Source organism: Misgurnus anguillicaudatus, chromosome 1 (genome assembly GCF_027580225.2).
Source record: "Misgurnus anguillicaudatus chromosome 1, ASM2758022v2, whole genome shotgun sequence".
NCBI lineage: Eukaryota > Metazoa > Chordata > Actinopteri > Cypriniformes > Cobitidae > Misgurnus > Misgurnus anguillicaudatus.
Window position 1 is genome coordinate 29,868,270 of NC_073337.2, and position 18,350 is coordinate 29,886,619.

Consider the following 18,350-nt stretch of genomic DNA (forward strand, 5'->3'; position numbering starts at 1 on the left):
AAAGCTGTCTAAGCATGGTGATTGATTTTATACACCTGAGGCCACCTGAGGAAGTGAATGACACACCTGAATTCAATGCTTTGGAGGGCTGTCCCAAAACGTCTGGCAATATATAGATAAATGATGCAAAGCACACTTTTGATTTGTACCCATTGACTTCTATTTGCTTTTTCTTCTAAGGAAATTAATGGGTACCATCAGCTGTGTGTTTACAATCATTTATCAAAACATCTTCTCTTGTGTTCAGTGTTCTCTAAACCTATTTTGTATATTTTAGGAATTATTTTAGAAACATAACATTTTATTATTTTAAAACTGTTATAAAACTAATAAAACTATTGCCTTATTATAAACCAGTTTCTTTCTTGTCATCTGCATATATAAGCTGTTATTAAGAATAAACAGATGTTTAGATGTTGATGTTTTGTCATTTAAAGTCATCATTATGTCGATCAGTGTTTGCTTTAGTTGAACTATCTGCCTTTAGTGTTGTAGATGAGTGCTGAAATTATCAAGTATTATTAATCAACACATGGACGAAACTCAGTAGCTTTATTTAATAACACAAACAGAAAATTCTGTGTCAGATATAAAATAATCAGATGAACTATGAATCACTTAAGATCCAGAAATAAATCTCATTAAACTCTGATATGAGCTCATAATTTTTTAATCTATTAATCACACATAAAACAGAACAGAAGTGACATCTGATGAGTAAATATCATGAACTTTATCCCACTCCCAAAATATAACTAACACATTCGTTTCATATAATTTAACAGTTATTAAAGCTCACGTAACACACGCTGTTTCTGCATTTCTGATGTTAATCTGGAGTACCTGTAGAGTAGTATGACATCCTTTATATCTCTGAAGAGTCTTTAGTTTAATCAGATTTATAAAAGAAAGATTAGCTTTACCGAATCTTTCCGATAACGTACAAAAAAAAATGAAGAAGGAGGAGTTACTTCCGCAAGAGGAGCGAGTACGAGTCATGCAACACTATACAACACTGTTTTAACTTATGATTCACTACATGTTCGTGTCATTTATATAATATACACGCGCCTATTTCCAACATAAGACAGAAGTCTTACTTACCACGTGTAACTCGTCATGACCCGGTTCTGAAAATCCACAGCATCAAACACACACGCAAAACTCTGCTGCTAATCCGGATAATAAACTATATCCATTGTTTCTATAAGGCTGGATGTCTTCTCCTTACATCCAAAAACACACTTCTGGTTGTGCCATTGTTGACTTTTGAAATTAAACAAAGCTGAGTGGCGTGATAAGCTGTTAGCAAGCTCTAGCGTCTCCCGCTGACTGACGGCTGGGCGGGGTTTTCCGGGGGAAGTTTTCCGGCGGAAGCCCATATAAAGAAGTGATACGTATCGAAAAACCCTGAAACGTCAGTTAGAACCGTAATCGAAAAAAACTAGCCGAAACTTGTACGAACCCTGGCGAAGTGCATAAAGCACAGAAATACTCTGAAACACGCCCAACTGCGGTTTTGACACTTTGCCTACGTTTAGCATGAGGAAACAACTCTATAACTGTGTTAATAAGTCAGAATGCTTGAAATACCATTAACCCCCCGCATTTAAAGAAACATAAAAAGATATTGTGTCAGGAGATTAACATAGAACATATTTTTGTTTATTATACAATGATTCTAAACTAAGGCATAATGTTGTATTTAATCTGTAATATGTCATGACTCAAATGCTTATGAACAAAACAAAAAAAGAACAAAGAACAAAAAAAGAAGTAATAGACACAAATTAATTTATTTTTTATCTTTTCTGATGCAGATGAAGTTGAGTTTGTGAGATTGAGGAAGGCTGATCCAGCGATGATCTCCATACTGAACTGCTCCAGATTTCACTTCATGGTCACAGTCGTTCACTGCTGTTTCGTTCCCGGGAGCCCAATTCTGATAGCACACGGCCTCTCCTGGTATCCAGATCCAGAGGTTCATTTGGCAGTAATAGTGTAACCCCATCCACACGGCGTCAGTAGAGGACTCATCAGTCACGTCTGTCACCCAGCGCTGAATCTCCTCTGAATCAACTGAAACCAGATCCACATGATTCTCTCTGCAGTATCTCAGAGCTTCAGACCAGCTCAGATTCATCTGGATCAATATCAGATTATCTGAACACACAACAAACACAAACTACACATCAGATCAAAACAAACATACACAACAAACACTGAACTGAGATCATTTTAATAATGAAGAAACTTCTGTCATAAAACACACATTGACTTTTATTACTCACCTTCATGACACACAAAGGTCTGAGAGAAACTGCAATGTACATCATTCCATTGATCCTGATCTGTCACACTGACTGCTGTACAATACTCAGAACCACCAACATTATCAGGTTGATCAGACCTCCAGTATCTGAATCCAGATTCACTTTTATCTGACCACTCCCATGAGTCACTGAACAGACCAATCCAGACTTCAGATATGTTTTTGTCATTCATGATCTTCTGAATCTGTTGATTCTCAGTCTGATTCCTCACACTGATCAGATCAGTATGATGCTGTCTGCAGAAGATCTGAGCGTCTCTCCATGATACTGAAGAACCATCAATGATGAATCCTTTACTGCTCTCTGTTTAAGAAAATAAAAATTGTTTCATGATTTACTTTGACTCTTAATACACTTACAGTATAGATGTGAATCTTCAGAAACTCTTTACTTATTAAACTCTTGATTCATTACAAAACACTTTTAATGTTTGTTAATAAAGTTGAGAGAATACACTGATCTGAGTGTTTTGTAGTTTGTTGTAGTTTACAGAAGAGTGAATGTGTCAAACATAAACTAACATACGCACAACCGGCGCAACATCATAGAATGTCTCTGAACAGGTTCACGCCCACTTTTGGGGGAAATTACACTAGACGTTCCATTGACTTCCATTCAAAATAGCGAAACAAAGCAACCTTCCTACACAGCTGGCAGGCGTAAATAACTTGTGAAATCACTCAGATTAAACATGTTGAGTAATTATCTGTCCACCCTGCCTGCCATAGAGCGCGAAAGATAAATTAACATATTTAATTTGGTCAATATAAAAACATGTCTCTTTCATTCTCCCAGCATCAAATTTGTGTAACAACGCTCCCTATTGGCCAGAGGTTTCTAACCCGGACATTTACTCTTACCTCATCGAGTCAACAGGGAAGCAAGGGAATGATTTTACTTCGTATTTGAAAGTTACTTCGTATTTATTTATTATGTCTTTATATTTAGAGTAATGAGTGCACTTTTCCGTCGAGTCATACAACTAACTGGCTTAGCGATATTTCCACCTAACACTGGATAGCGTTGTTACACAAATTTGACCCTGTGAGAATGAAAGGGACATGTTTTTATATTGACCAAATTAAATGTGTTAATGTACCTTTCGCGCTCTATGGCAGGCAGGGTGGACAGATAAATACTCGACATGTTTAATCTGAGTGATTTCATAAGTTATTTACGCCTGCCGGCTGTGTAAAAAATTTGCTTTGTTCAGCTATTTTGAATGGAAGCCAATGGAAGGTCTTTTTTATCCCCCAAAAAGGGCCGGTGACGAAATTTACAGTCAAGTTCCCGGATGTGCCGGTAGTCCGTATGATATTTGTGTTTCTGTGATGTTTATTATTGTTGTCTTGTAAAGTTTACATCTGATGATGTTTTATTAAGTGAAGGTTTGATGTTATTTTATGAAGCTTCACTCACCATTGTAGCAGATGAATCTCATATTCATATTACAGTCCTGATGATACCATGATCCATCTCTCATATAAACACACTGACCTGGACCATTTGAGTCTCCATTATACCAGTTTGTATAATTCACAGGATCACCCAGAGACCACTTCCATTTATAAACACTTGATTTCATCAGTCCAATCCAGACAAGACTAGTCAGACTGTTATTCACACTCTTAATCAGTTGATTCATGTCGTTGATGTTGTTGACTGTGGCCAGATCTGTGTAGTTTTCTCTGCAGTATTTCTGAGCTTCAGTCCAGGTCTTATACATGTTTATATGGTGATAGTGACGCTGAATGCATTCAGATAATGAACAGAGAGCTATGAAAGAAAGAGTTTGAGTCAAATCTCATGAGATTATAAAACAAACATAAAACCACAAACACAAACTCACCGATGAGAAGAACGCTGAAATATAAAGTTTGAGACATTTCTGAAAAACAAACACATTGAAAACATCAGATGTTGATTTATTCTGTTTGTTCATAATTCTGATCATCACAATAAATTCATTCATTTAAATGTCTAAACTATTTTAATGTGTAGTAAATAAAGATGAGATTCTGATATTAAAGCTGTTAAAGCTAAAAGTTAACATCTCTTCAGTAACTCTTTATCAATTCTTTATAAAGTTTCATTAATAGTCATTAAACATTAATACACAATCCTTATAAAACACTGTCATATCATAAATATTATTTTAAAGTAAATCAAGTTCTTACTTTTGAGTTTGTGTGTTTCTCTCCTGAATCTTCTGTTTCTCTGTCTGTGTGTTTAGATGTTATTTTATTATATCTGATCTTCAACACCTCCCATCATTTGTTTATTTCTTTAGAAGACTCATTTTCATATTTCATTTCCTGTTTATTTGTGTATTCTTCCAGCTAACTTCATGCTGTGTTTAAACAAAAGTACAAAGAAAAGTCTAAAATAAGGTGCAAGTGCTTTTATTTGCATATTGACAGTCAGTGTCACAACAACACAGTAAATAAAATATATTAGAAGATACAGCAAAGGTTGGTGTGATGTATTTATTTAATAAATATATTTAAAGAAAACAAGCCTACCCATATAGAAGTTGACATTCTCGCGACCTTTCTCACCGTTCCCTAAAAGTTCTCAAAAGTGGACGAAAAATCGAAACCTTTAGGCTGCATTTACACTGACAAAAAAAAAATCAGATTAAGTGCTCAGATCTGACACAGATCGGATATTTCTCCACGTGTATAAAGACAAAACTTAGAGATCCGATTTTTTTCCTATCTGTTCTGAGCCACTTCCAAATATGGATTTTTATCAGATACATATCTGATATCATCTGAACTGCATCTAAACACACATATCTGATTCAGCTGGATTATGACGTCAGTGTTGCACAACGGATTGCGCTGACCGTCATCATTTCGCACCTGAAGTAAGAAGGAGTTACATGCGGCTACACCTGACTACAATTCCAGTGTAAAATAAAGAGCATTAAAGCCAAGTATAAGGAAGTTAAGGATCACAACAACCGCAGTATTCAGGACAGAACGACTTACACATTTTATGAGCAACTGATCAAATTTTGGGCGTTAAACCTAGCTGCCGACCCCTCTGAAGTTCTCAACAGTTTTTCAGAGGAAGACGTGATGACAGAGAAAGACAATTTGGATAATGATGATAATAACACTATACCCAGTTACACAACGTTCCCACATGGTCCTCTGTTAATCATTTAAAAACGGTTATTAAAAAAACAGTTGTTATTATGACATTCATCAACCTCATCAGTCCATTATTAATTATCTGCTGTTCCCATTGTCTAGGTTCATTCTTATTTATAGTGACGTGTTTCCCATTTTCCATGTTGTTTGGGTTTTTTATTAATTAAAGATTATCATTTTGGATTCATCATCATCCCTATCTCCTCCTTTATCCTCCACCACACCAACCATAACAGTGTCATAGTATATAATTAAGAAGATGGAGTTATGGCTATTTTCTGGAGCTTCTGGAAGTTGTGGGTGGGTTGTGGGGTAAAGGTGGTATTTTTTGCTCTTTTCTGGCTGGTTCTGGGAACGTTACTAGGCAATGTTCTTAACACCAGTGGGGGCGTTCTGAGAATGAAAAAAATTTCCCTTAACAATCCCAGAATGTCCTAAATGTTCCTTAAAAGGTCTGCCAAATAATGAAACATTCTGGGATTGTTACTAGACAACATCCTCAAACACCAGTGGGGTCGTTCTGGGAACGTACATGTTCTACATTAAATGGTCCCCTTAACATTTCCAGATCATTCTGAATGTTGTGTGAAGGTCTGCCAAATTTCGTCCTCCAACCCTTTAAAGAACTCCACATCATGACGTTCTGGAAACTAGGCAACTACTAGGCAACTTCCTTTACACCAGTGGGGTCGTTCTGAGAACTCTTTGGGAACGTAAAAGTTCTAGGGGGTTATACTGATGTATTTCAGACATGTCTATAAAAGCAGAGATTTTCTCACTAAAGTCACTTCACTGGACTTGTTTTCTTAATAAAGCTCCTTTAGACACTGATGTTAAACTTTGCTATACAAATCAATTAAAAGTGTTTCTCTTCAGGTTTTTCCATAGACCGTAAAAAAATATGGACGTAGTGTCCGTGACGTCACCCATTGGTTTGTGAAGATCGTTTCTGAAGCTTAAAGTAGGAGTTGCCTGCCGTCGCCATCTTGGCCGCGCGTCCCCGCGAATCACTCGCGGAAAACCGAAAATGGGTAAAGAGGCGGGACATGGGTGAAGCTGAGGTGAAACCACGCACGCCTAGCGCGAGTCTAGTGACAGCAGTGGCTGTTCTACCGTCACTCAAGTGGCCACGCCCTTAATTATGCAGAAGTTTAAAGCTTAATATAATTTAAACGGAGGAGTTACAAAAAAATTCACCCCACTCACAGTTGTCATGAAGGGCAAAATTAGCTATATAGGCCAAAAACACTTTTTGTACCAGGCTGTAAACATATTAATTTCTACTGTAAAGTTGGCCATTTTTAAGCCAGCCTCAAGTGGCCAGTCGATGAATTGCAGTTTAAGTCACTTCCGTATTGGCTTCATTAGAGAGATCGGAAGGTTGCCCCTCGGGTTTTTCCTCTTCATTTTACATTCACCCCATCTGTACCCTATAACCTTTAGGTGTAGTTTGACATTTCAGCTGGGGGGGCAGGATTGTAAACTATTGCTGTGAAAAACCGCCAAATTCTACAGGAAAATGCTTTTATTCCAACAAAAACTGTAATATACCATAAAGATTTGCATTCTGACATTCGTCTATAAGATAAGAATCAACTTTATGCAAAGTGGTCAGAGCTGATAATGTAGTGGACAGTAATCTGATATGTACTCTGGTACAGACAGTACTTCGATTTAAGGTTTGCATTCAGACATTCATTCATAAGATAAGTATCAACCTTGTGTGAAGTTATTAGTTAAGTTATTATTCATCAAAAGGACAAAACTACCATACATACTGGGAGAAAACTCAATAAGCTAAAACCTTTCTGTCAGGTCCTATCATAAAAAAAAGGACAACAAATGGAACAGAACCACAACTGGGAAATAACCAAAACACTGAATAACATTGCACAAAAAGACATGACTTTATTTTCCTTTAAAGTATGACATACTACGGACTCATGAATATAATCGATACCTTTTTACTTCAAATTTTATGTGTATCTTTTTACAGTGTTTATTTAATGTATGTTTTGGAAATGTAAAGATCCTTTTTTTGGAAACCTGAATTTGAATCCAAGCTTGAGGTCCTTTGCCGATCCCGTACCCCTCTCTCCACCCTGTACTTTCCTGTCATCTCCATAAATACCATCTATCAAATACAGTAAAATGGCCCAAAAAATAACTTCATGCAAAGTGATGCACAGATAGCTTTGGACCAACAAAACTGAGTACAACTTTACAGTTTGCACTTGCCACCACATTGAGATCTCCATATCTCTGGCATTGAACATTAAAATAAAGATAGCAAAATGTATGTTAGGTATGTTAAGAAGCAGAATATAAAAGCATATTAAGATAACATGAACGCATCTTGAATTAAGTGCATGCAAACATGGAAAAAACTCACATAAAGTGTTTTTTCTAATATTGAAAAGTTCAGCATTGACATAAGTAACTACAGATGTTTTTAGTCTAAACATAAATCCAATGTGTGTTCTTATCCTATAGTTTATTGAGATTAATATTATGTTAATATGTGAAAAAAACATCAAGAATGAGCAGATGAGTTGTTTTAATGTGATTTGAGCAGTGCATAGATGTTTGATCAGCTATAAAGCTTTCAATAATTATTCTGTTTCTTACACATCTATTATTTCACTAGAGGATACAGTTATACATTTCAGTTTTATTTCCACAACACGTTTCCCAAAGCACAAATTAAAGTAAAACCCCACCGTTTTAAACACCACCATAACTGTGTTCTTCCCTCAACTTAGAAGAATTAATACATCCCTATCTTTTTTTCAATACTGTTGTACAGCGCTTTGTGAATGTGTTAGCATTTAGCTTAGCCCCATTCATTCCTTAGGATCCAAACGGATGAATTTAGAACCCACCAAACACTTCCATGTTTTCTCTATTTAAAGACGTAACATGAGTAGTTACTCATAGAAGTAGTTTAAGCAGATAAACATGAGAACTATATTGTATGGTGGAAGAGCACTTAGTTTGCAGCACATTTGGTGTTTGCATATAGTTTGCACAGTAATGTAGTAATTACCTTTTGAATGTCTTTGCAACACATTTTCGTCTTTGTTTAGCATTCTGACAGAGTAAAAGACACCTAAAGAAATTAAATCCAAGCGTGTTCATTGACGGACATCGTTTATACCTTAACGGCCGTCTGAACTCTCTGGATCGAGCTCGAAGTGGTAAGGCAGTACAGACACCATCCTTTATAGAGAAATATAACTCCTTGTTTACGTTCATGCCTGTGATTCTCAGAACTGGAAAACCCACGTGTAGTCAGGGGCGTAACCTTTCAAACACACGCTGAACCCAGTTGACCAATAACAGTTGAGTAGGTCATCTGACCAATAATAGTACACTGGCCATTTTGGGAGGCGGGTTTTAAAGAGACAGGAACTAAATCTGAGCGTTTTACAGACAGGGCAAAATCGGTGAGGTACGTAAGCAATTTATAATAATAATAATGCATTAGTTGAACTTTTAATCACATTTATGTACTATGGGAGACCAATATATTACAATAAGGTGCTAATTTATTAACAAAATAGGTGCTCTTTGATAAAGGTCCTAATATGTACCATTTAGGTACAAATATGTATCTTTAAACTGCCAATATGTACATTTGAAGTATTAATATGCACTCTTTGGGTACAAATGTGTACTTTTTTGAAAGGGTACTGTCCTAGTGACAACTTTTGTACCTTTATTTCTGAGAGTGTACCACTTCATGGCTGAGTCGCTGTTGTTCCCAGTTGCTTCCATTTTGTTAAAATATTACTTATAGTTGACTGTGAAATATTCAATAGTGAGGACATTTCAGGAATTGACTTATTGCACAGGTGAGAACCTATAACTGTAACATGCTTGAATTCACAGAACTCATGAGAACGACCTATTCTTTCACAAGTTTGTAAAAGCTGTCTAAGCATGGTGATTGATTTTACACACCTGAGGAAGTGAATGAAACACCTGAATTCAATGATGTGGAGGGCTGTCCCAAAACGTCTGGCAATATATAGATAAATGATGCAAAGCACACTTTTGATTTGTACCCATTGACTTCTATTTGCTTTTTCTTCTAAGGAAATTAATGGGTACCATCAGCTGTGTGTTTACAATCATTTATCAAAACATCTCTTGTGTTCAGTGTTCTCTAAACCTATTTTGTATATTTTAGGAATTTTTTTAGAAACATAACATTTGATTATTTTAAAACTGTTATAAAACTAATAACACTATTGCCTTATTATAAACCAGTTTCTTTCTTGTCATCTGCTATATATAAAAGCTGTTATTAAGAATTAACAGATGTTTAGATGTTGCTGTTTTGTCAATTTAAGTCATCATTATGTCGATCAGTGTTTGCTTTAGTTGAACTCTCTGCCTTTAGTGTTGTAGATGAGTGCTGATATTATCAAGTATTATTAATCAACACATGGACGAAACTCAGTCTTAGCTTAATTACACAAACAGGAAATTCTGTGTCAGAGATAAAATAATCAGATGAACTCTCAGAACTCATTTGATTCAGTTAAGATCCACAAATAAATTTCATTAAACTCTGATATGAGCTCATAATCTTTATTAAATCACACATGAAACAGAACAGAAGTGACATCTGATGAGTAAATATCATGAACTTTAACCCGCTCCCAAAATATAACTAACACATTCATTTCATATAATTCAACAGTTATTAAACAAACAAAAGGAAATATATTGTGTCAGGAGATTAACATAGAAACCTTTTTTTTTGTATACATGAAATGATTCTAAACTAAGGCATAATGTTGTATTTAATCTGTTATATGGTTATAAATGGACCCTACTGCTTAAGAATAAAACAAAAAGAAAACCAGAAAATGAACAAACAAAAAAAACGAAATGATAGACATAAAAGATTTTATTCTTTTTTGATGCAGATGAAGTTGAGTTTGTGAGATGGAGGAAGGCTGATCCAGCGATTATCTCCTCTAGACTGAACTGCTCCAGCTCTGTGTTCAGTGTTGCAGTTCATCAGTTTTGTTTCGTTCCCGGGAGCCCAATTCTGATAGCACACGACCTCTCCTCGTATCCAGATCCAGAGGTTCATTTGGCAGTAATAGTGTAACCCCATCCACACGGCGTCAGTAGAGGACTGATGAATCACTTTAGTCACCATGAACTGAATCTCCTCTGAATCAACTGAAACCAGATCCACATGATTCTCTCTGCAGTATCTCAGAGCTTCAGACCAGCTCAGATTCATCTTGATCAATATCAGATTATCTGAACACACAACAAACACAAACTATACATGAGATCAAAACAAACATACACCACAAACACTGAACTGAGATCATTTAATAATGAAGAAACTTCTGTCATCAAACACATTGACTTTTATTACTCACCTTCATGACACACAAAGGTCAGTAAGGAACTGCAACCCATACCATACCATTGACCCTGATCTGTCATTTTGACTGCTGTACAATAATCATCATTTGGTTCACCAGACTTCCAGTATCTGAATCCAGATTCACTCTTATCTGACCAACGCCATGAGTCATTGAACAGACCAATCCAGACAGATATGTTTTTGTCATTCATGATCTTCTGAATCTGTTCATTCTCAATCTGATTCCTCACACTGATCAGATCAGTATGATGCTGTCTGCAGAAGATCTGAGCGGCTCTCCATGTTTTATTAGAAGTTTCAATGATGAATCCTTTACTGCTCTCTGTTTAAGAAAATAAAGATTGTTTCATGATTCACTTTGACTCTTACTACACTTACAGTATAGATGTCAATCTACAGAATGTCAATCTTCCTTTAACTCTCAAGTTGCTGCAGTGTGTTTGCTTCTCTCTCTATCTTTATCTGTTTGAATACATTTATTCTTATTCTGAATTTTATTACCTTTGCTTTAGTAACATGCACTTTACGATATACAGTTATGCATGACACTTTTAACACAAAAGATGGAGTAACTTGATTGGATATCATATATTTGACTTTTTTTTTTGGAACAACCTGTAATACTGGATGTTAAATAATCAAGTTTAAGTTTATTTATGAAGAGACACTATAAAACAATTAAATCTCAGGTGGTGTTGTTAACCCAAATTTGACCCTCATGTTGAACTGGTTACAGACATGAAACTGTTGGTGCTCCTAATCTCTTCATCTCAAAGGCTTTTATCACTGGGTATCTGCTGGAATATATGTTGTAATGTATACATATTATGTGGTTCTAAGATTGTTATTTTATATTCATGTTTATATTATTTTAAAGGTCATGGCGTGTGATGAGTAAAAAGGTCTAATTTCTATAAGTCTAAGCCAGGTTTTAGAACTTAGGATAGAAGATGCATTTCTTGTAGAGGGGTTTAGCCAGGATACTTCTTGCTAGTTTGACCAGGTGTTCTTTAGTATCACTTGCCACAGGTCAAACTAGATTTTTGTAGTTTTACGATGTCTTTGTCTCAAGCTGTGAATAAAAGGTGGCCTGGCAAAATATTCTGGGAGGCATTCGGTTCAGAAGCTCCCACACTATGTGTTTATTAAAATATCATGGAAGAAATCTTTAACAAGAATCTTCCTAGACCACTTTGTGTGTCTTTAATTGCAAGGTATGATTTTTATTTTATGTTCATTTTTCTATGCTGATCTTTTAGTGAATGTTTTGATAATATTTTTAATTGATGGATTTCAATAACCAAATTATTGATTCAAGTGTAACCTGCCTGGCAAAATAAATTGTTCATCTTTATTGATTTCCAAACTTATCAAATCTTTTATTATATTTTCAGGATTTAAGATAAATATACAGCTTCACTCACCATTGTAGCAGATGAATCTCTTGTTCATATTACAGTCCTGATGATACCATGATCCATCTCTCATATAAGCACACTGACCTGAACCATTTGAGTCTCCATTAAACCAGTTTGTATATTTCACAGGATCACCAAGAGACCACTTCCATTTATAACCACTTAATCTACTCAGTCCAATCCAAACAAGACTAGTCAGACTGTTATTCACACTCTTCATCAGTTGATTCATGTCATTCATGTTGTTGACTGTGGCCAGATCTCTGTAGTTCTTTGTGCAGTGTAACATAGCAGCAGTGCCGTGCTTCATCATGTTTATGTGGTGATAGCGGCGCTGAATGCATTCAGATAATGAACAGAGAGCTATGAAAGAAAGAGTTTGAGTCAAATCTCATGAGATTATAAAACAAACATTATAAAACGGGCAGTTCTGGTTCTTCATTCTGATTGGTTGAAACGCGTTCTAAGCCGTGATAAAATACACCGGTAACCTCACGGTTCAGACCACATTACATAAGTATCACTGCACCACTGTTGCTGCGTACTGATTTATGAGAATAAACACCACAGTCTTTAATCATATTTTTAATTTGTCTACAATTGCACAATTAAGGGCGATATCCAAATAAATGTCAATAAATACTGTTGATTCATCTCGTCGATAAAGAGAAAACGTTGTCTGAGGAGTTTATAACTGAAGTTCATACGCCCGCTATTATCCACTGGGTGGCGATCTTTCCCAACTTGAACACTGACGCATTCACTGAAAACACCGTGTAGTACTGTTCATGTCTGATTTGATTTCTTACTAAAGTTGTTCACAAAAATGGAATTATCTCCGCTTTTAGCTAAAAATTTGAGAGGTGATAACTGATAAGAGAACAAATTAAGGTAGGATGAAACTTTTTGTTATTGTTGTTGTTTGAAAGTGGATGGTCTGTTCTTTCATTTTATATTTATGTTTATTTAAAGAAGATAATTTTTCTGTAAGGCATTAAACTAAAACCGGGTGGCAACCTAAAAAAAAAACGCTGACGGGGAAAGAGTTCAGCATGCTTACAAGCATATTTGATCATCACTTCAACAGCACAATATAAATGTTAATGTATAAATTAGATGAATGGTGATTTATAAAATAAACACCACCGTCTTTAATCATATTTTCATTGTGTCTTTGCTGCGTCTGTGTTGTTTGTGAACTGCGCTCTGTTTCAGTCACACTTGATTCTGAGGAACTACTTTGTTTGGCGGAAGAGTAATATTTATACTAATATAATTACAACTTATTTGTGTTTTATTTTATAAAATCCCGCTAACTTTATGCATATGAAGTAACCGTTTTATAAACGCAATAAACCCCTCGAAGCGTTGGGTTACCAGTGCATTTTATAACAGCTAAGGGGGTTTAGGCACTCCGCTTCGCGTCGTGCCTAACAACGCCCCTTAGCTGTTATAAAATGCACTGGTAACCCAACGCTTCTTGGGGTTTATTGCTTTATAAAACCACAAACACAAACTCACCGATGAGAAGAACGCTGAAATATAAAGTTTGAGACATTTCTGAAAAACAAACACATTGAAAACATCAGATGTTGATTTATTCTGTTTGTTCATAATTCTGATCATGAAAACATCAGATGTTGATTTATTCTGTTTGTTCATAATTCTGATCATCACAATAAATTCATTCATTTAAATGTCTAAACTATTTTAATGTGTAGTAAATAAAGAAGAGAATCTGATATTAAAGCTGTTAAATGTCTCTGAAGCTAAAAGTTAACATCTCTTCAGTAACTCTTCATCAATTCTTTATAAAGTTTCATTAATAGTCATTAAACATTAATACACAATCCTTATAAAACACTCTGATATCATAAATATTATTTTAAAGTAAATAAAGTTCTTACTTTTGAGTTTGTGTGTTTCTCTCCTGAATCTTCTGTTTTTCTGTCTGTGATGTTAAGATGTTATTATATTATATCTCATCTTCAACACCTCCCATCATTTGTTTATTTAATTATAAAGACTCATTTTCATAATTCATTTCCTGTTTATTTGTGTATTCATCCAGTAAACTTCCTGCTGTGTTTCAACATTAGTACAAACAGAAATTTAAAATAAGGTGCGAGTGCTTTTATTTGCATATTAACAGTCAGTGTCACAACAACACGGTAAATAAAATATATTAAAATATACGTCTAAGGTTGGTGTGATGTATTTATTGAGTAAATATATTTAAAATAACAATCCTATACTGATGTATTTCAGACATGTCTATAAAAGCAGATATTTTCTCACTAAAGTCACTTCACTGGACTTGCTTTCTCTCCTTTAGACACTGATGTTAAACTTTGCTATACACATAAATTAAAAGTGTTTCTCTTCAGGTTTTTCTTTATATTTAACATTCCCCCCATCTGTACCCTATAACCTTTAGGTGTAGTTTGACATTTCAGCTGGGGAGGCAGTATTATAAACTATAGCTGTGAAAAACAGCCAAATTCTACAGGAAAATGCTTTTATTCCAACAAAAACTGTAATACACCATAAAGATTTGCATTCTGACATTCGTGTATAAGATAAGAATCAACTTTATGCAAAGTTATTATTCATCAAAGGGACAAACTACCATACATACTGGAAGGAAACTCAATAAGCCCAAACCTGTCTGTCAGGTCCTGTTATGGGAAAATGACAACAAGTGGAACAAAACCACGACTGGGAAATAACTAAACACTGAATAACATTGCACAAAAGACATGACTTTATTCTCCTTTCATGGATATAATCTATACATGTATCCTTCTTTTTTTACATGTATCTCTTTGTAAAGTGTTTATTTAATGTTTCTATGCTTTGGCAATGTAAAGATCCTTTTTTATCATGCCAATAAAGCCCATTTTGAATCTTAAATCTATATGGTGCAGACACACTTCTGAAGACTTGAGTTTGAATCCGGGCTCGAGGTCCTTTGCCGATACACCTTGTACCATGAAGGTTTCCTTGTTTCCTGTTGTCTCCTTGCATACTGTCTATCAAATACAATGCCCCCCCCCCCCCCCAAAAAAAAATGCATACTGTCTATCAAATACAATGCCCCCCCCCCCAAAAAAAAATGCAAATTGATGCACATATAGATTTGGAGCAACAAAACTGGATACAACTTTACAATTTGCTATTGCCACCACATTGAGATCTCAATATCTCTATCTTAAAAATAATGACAACCAAAAGACCAGAATTATGTTAAACAGAATATAAAAGGATATTAAGATAACATGAATGCATCTTAAATTACATGCATGCATGCAAACAGGAAAAACTCAAAAAAAGTGATTTTTCCAAATTTTACCAAATATAAAATAATATATTATATTGACATATAATGTACAAAGATTGTTAAAATTGTTTCTTTCTCCTGACTGTGACGTGATATTTTCAGCTTAGAAAAGAATGAAAGCCATCACCAAAAGGTCTATGTGCCATCAGTAGTTCAATAATAATATTATGAAGCAACGAGAACACTTTTGTGCACAAAGAAAACCAAAATAATGATTTTATTCAGTGTGCATTTACAAGCAGACTACAGCGCATGCACCATGAACTGCTGACGTAGTTGCCAACCTTTTTCTCCTCTTTATTGTATTTAAGCCATTATGCAAACATTGTAAACAATACTTAAACAGCCCGTATTAATGCACAAATCTGCCCAGTGTATTCTGTGTCTGTATGCTGGAAACTACACCAGCAGCATGCGCTGAAGTCTGCTCATGAACGTGCTCTGAAGGACCAAGCAGGAGAATACACTGTTGAAAAAAAATGTTATGTTTTATTAGCCCACCAAGGTGTTCCTGTCGCTTCACAATATTATTTAACTATTAATGGCACAAACGTTTTTGACGATGCCTTTCATTCTCTTCAGGGCATGATTGGGAAATATCAAACTGCAGTATATGGGACAATCACAACTTGACCAAAAATATCTAAAAATGGTTTATGAAGACAACCGGGGTAAGTGATTTGTGATCAAACTGTAACTTTGGGATGAACTAACCCTTTAAGTGTTTATTGAAATTAAACGTGACATTCAGCAGCAAACCTAACCTAGCAAATGGTCGATTTATGTTGAAATTGTATATAGCTAACCACAATTGGAGTTTATTATCGTATGCAAGAATTCAACATTAGAAGCTCTTTTCTGGAAAGTGTGGGTGGCTCTTAAAAGAGCCTTTGGGTTCAGATTGGGTACTTTCGGCTTTACTTGGAGCTCGTGTATTTGGTGACGGCCTTTGTTCCCTCAGACACGGCGTGTTTAGCGAGTTCACCGGGCAGCAGGAGACGCACGGCGGTCTGGATCTCTCTCGAGGTGATGGTGGAGCGCTTGTTGTAGTGAGCGAGACGAGAAGACTCACCGGCGATGCGCTCAAAGATGTCGTTGACGAAAGAGTTCATGATACCCATCGCCTTTGAAGAAATGCCGGTGTCGGGATGAACCTGCTTCAGGACTTTGTACACGTAGATGGCGTAGCTCTCCTTCCTGGACCTCTTGCGCTTCTTTCCACTCTTGGCGGCGCTCTTGGTGACGGCTTTCTTTGAGCCCTTCTTGGGCGCGGGCTTTGCTGGCTCAGGCATGATGATGCTTCAAATCTCAAACGAAACTGAATAATCTCTGAAGTAGCTTGCAGGGTTATTTATCCCCAGCTCTATGTAAATGTTCAGCAAACAGAGCCCGTGCTCTGATTGGATGTCTTTGTTGGCCCAGCCTCTTAAATGTTTCTATTGGTCAGCCCAGAGTTTGACGCGTCAGAAGGAGAGCCAATGAAAGCGGACTTACACCCCGTCTTTTATTTGAACGCCCTTCCCCTATCTTCTTCATTTTTCTTTGTTCTAATTTCCCGCTCTTTAACTTGTTTCTCTTTTATTTTTGTAATATTCTAATGAGGTAAATAATTTGGTTCTTCCCTATAATGTGCACAATCTTCCATTTAATTATTAAACGAATATTGTAGAGAGTATAACAGCCATGCTAATGCGTTTTCATGTTGATTTTCAACTCAATGAATCACATTAAAACATTTAAACTTAAGACATATCATTTGAATGTTCAGCTCTTTGTGTGATAATATGGGTGGCTCTTAGAAGAGCCGTTGGGTTTTGTTTATCTTTTGTTCGTTTAACCTCCGAAACCGTACAGTGTGCGTCCCTGTCTCTTCAGCGCGTACACGACATCCATAGCGGTAACAGTCTTTCTCTTGGCGTGTTCGGTGTAAGTGACGGCGTCACGGATAACATTCTCCAGAAACACCTTCAACACACCGCGGGTCTCCTCGTAGATAAGACCGGAGATACGCTTGACACCACCACGGCGAGCGAGACGACGGATGGCGGGTTTGGTGATACCCTGAATGTTATCACGCAGAACCTTACGATGACGCTTAGCGCCTCCTTTTCCGAGTCCTTTACCGCCTTTACCTCTTCCAGACATGACTGCAACTAAAATGCATACCGCAGTGTTGCAGCACAGGAGTTTTATGGTCGCCTACAGGACCTGGTGGAGACACCATGCGTTGAAAACAGCTGACTACGCTGAAAACAGACGTTTATTTTATTTTTAAACTACACGTTTTGTCTTTTATCGGGCACTTTTTGGGGCGTATACAGTGTAGTTATATTTTATATATCAAACGTGTGTTTTATTTAACATTTGCAAGCATGTCTTAAATTTGCAACAGAACTTTGAAAAAATAACGATATTTTCAGTCTAACAGTGTTGTTAAATATAGAGTAGGCTACATTTATTTAAGCAAAATATAAAGCAGCAGACGCTTTTCTCAAAAAAAGCATGTAAGAAACGTCAGGTTAAAGTAAAAAAAATATATACACACATAGTACTGGAAACGTTTCACCTGTTGGCATTGCAGCTTGCTTCGATGCTTTTTGGCTAGATTGTGTTTTTTTTTTGGAACGTTTCGAAAAACATTTGTTTGGTTTTTACGACATTATTCATAATGTCTATACATAAGAT

The 18,350-nt window shown here is 36.0% G+C and overlaps 4 protein-coding genes across 4 annotated transcripts; all 4 read right to left on the reverse strand.

The window, feature by feature from the left end:
- Positions 1–1,795: 1,795 nt before the first annotated feature.
- LOC129422832 (C-type mannose receptor 2-like) lies at positions 1,796–4,074 on the reverse strand. The gene is made up of 3 exons (XM_073870282.1): positions 3,753–4,074; positions 2,292–2,636; positions 1,796–2,163 (listed from the first exon to the last, which is right to left on the reverse strand). Exons 1-3 carry the CDS (start codon positions 4,057–4,059, stop codon positions 1,796–1,798), a joined length of 1,020 nt encoding a protein of 339 aa, XP_073726383.1. The 5' UTR covers positions 4,060–4,074.
- A 6,035-nt stretch (positions 4,075–10,109) lies between these two features.
- LOC129432131 (macrophage mannose receptor 1-like) lies at positions 10,110–14,391 on the reverse strand. Its single transcript, XM_073866776.1, has 4 exons — positions 14,233–14,391; positions 13,847–13,885; positions 12,332–12,688; positions 10,110–10,774 (listed from the first exon to the last, which is right to left on the reverse strand). Exons 2-4 carry the CDS (start codon positions 13,881–13,883, stop codon positions 10,410–10,412), a joined length of 759 nt encoding a protein of 252 aa, XP_073722877.1. The 5' UTR covers positions 13,884–13,885; positions 14,233–14,391; the 3' UTR covers positions 10,110–10,409.
- Positions 14,392–16,535: 2,144 nt separating this feature from the next.
- LOC129431955 (histone H2B-like) lies at positions 16,536–17,011 on the reverse strand. The gene has a single exon (XM_073866832.1). It carries the CDS (start codon positions 16,955–16,957, stop codon positions 16,583–16,585), a length of 375 nt encoding a protein of 124 aa, XP_073722933.1. The 5' UTR covers positions 16,958–17,011; the 3' UTR covers positions 16,536–16,582.
- Positions 17,012–17,452: 441 nt separating this feature from the next.
- Positions 17,453–17,988, reverse strand: LOC141363706 (histone H4). Its single transcript, XM_073866878.1, has one exon. The coding sequence runs from the start codon at positions 17,808–17,810 to the stop codon at positions 17,499–17,501; it is 312 nt and encodes a 103-aa protein (XP_073722979.1). The 5' UTR covers positions 17,811–17,988; the 3' UTR covers positions 17,453–17,498.
- Between the last annotated feature and the right edge of the window lie 362 nt (positions 17,989–18,350).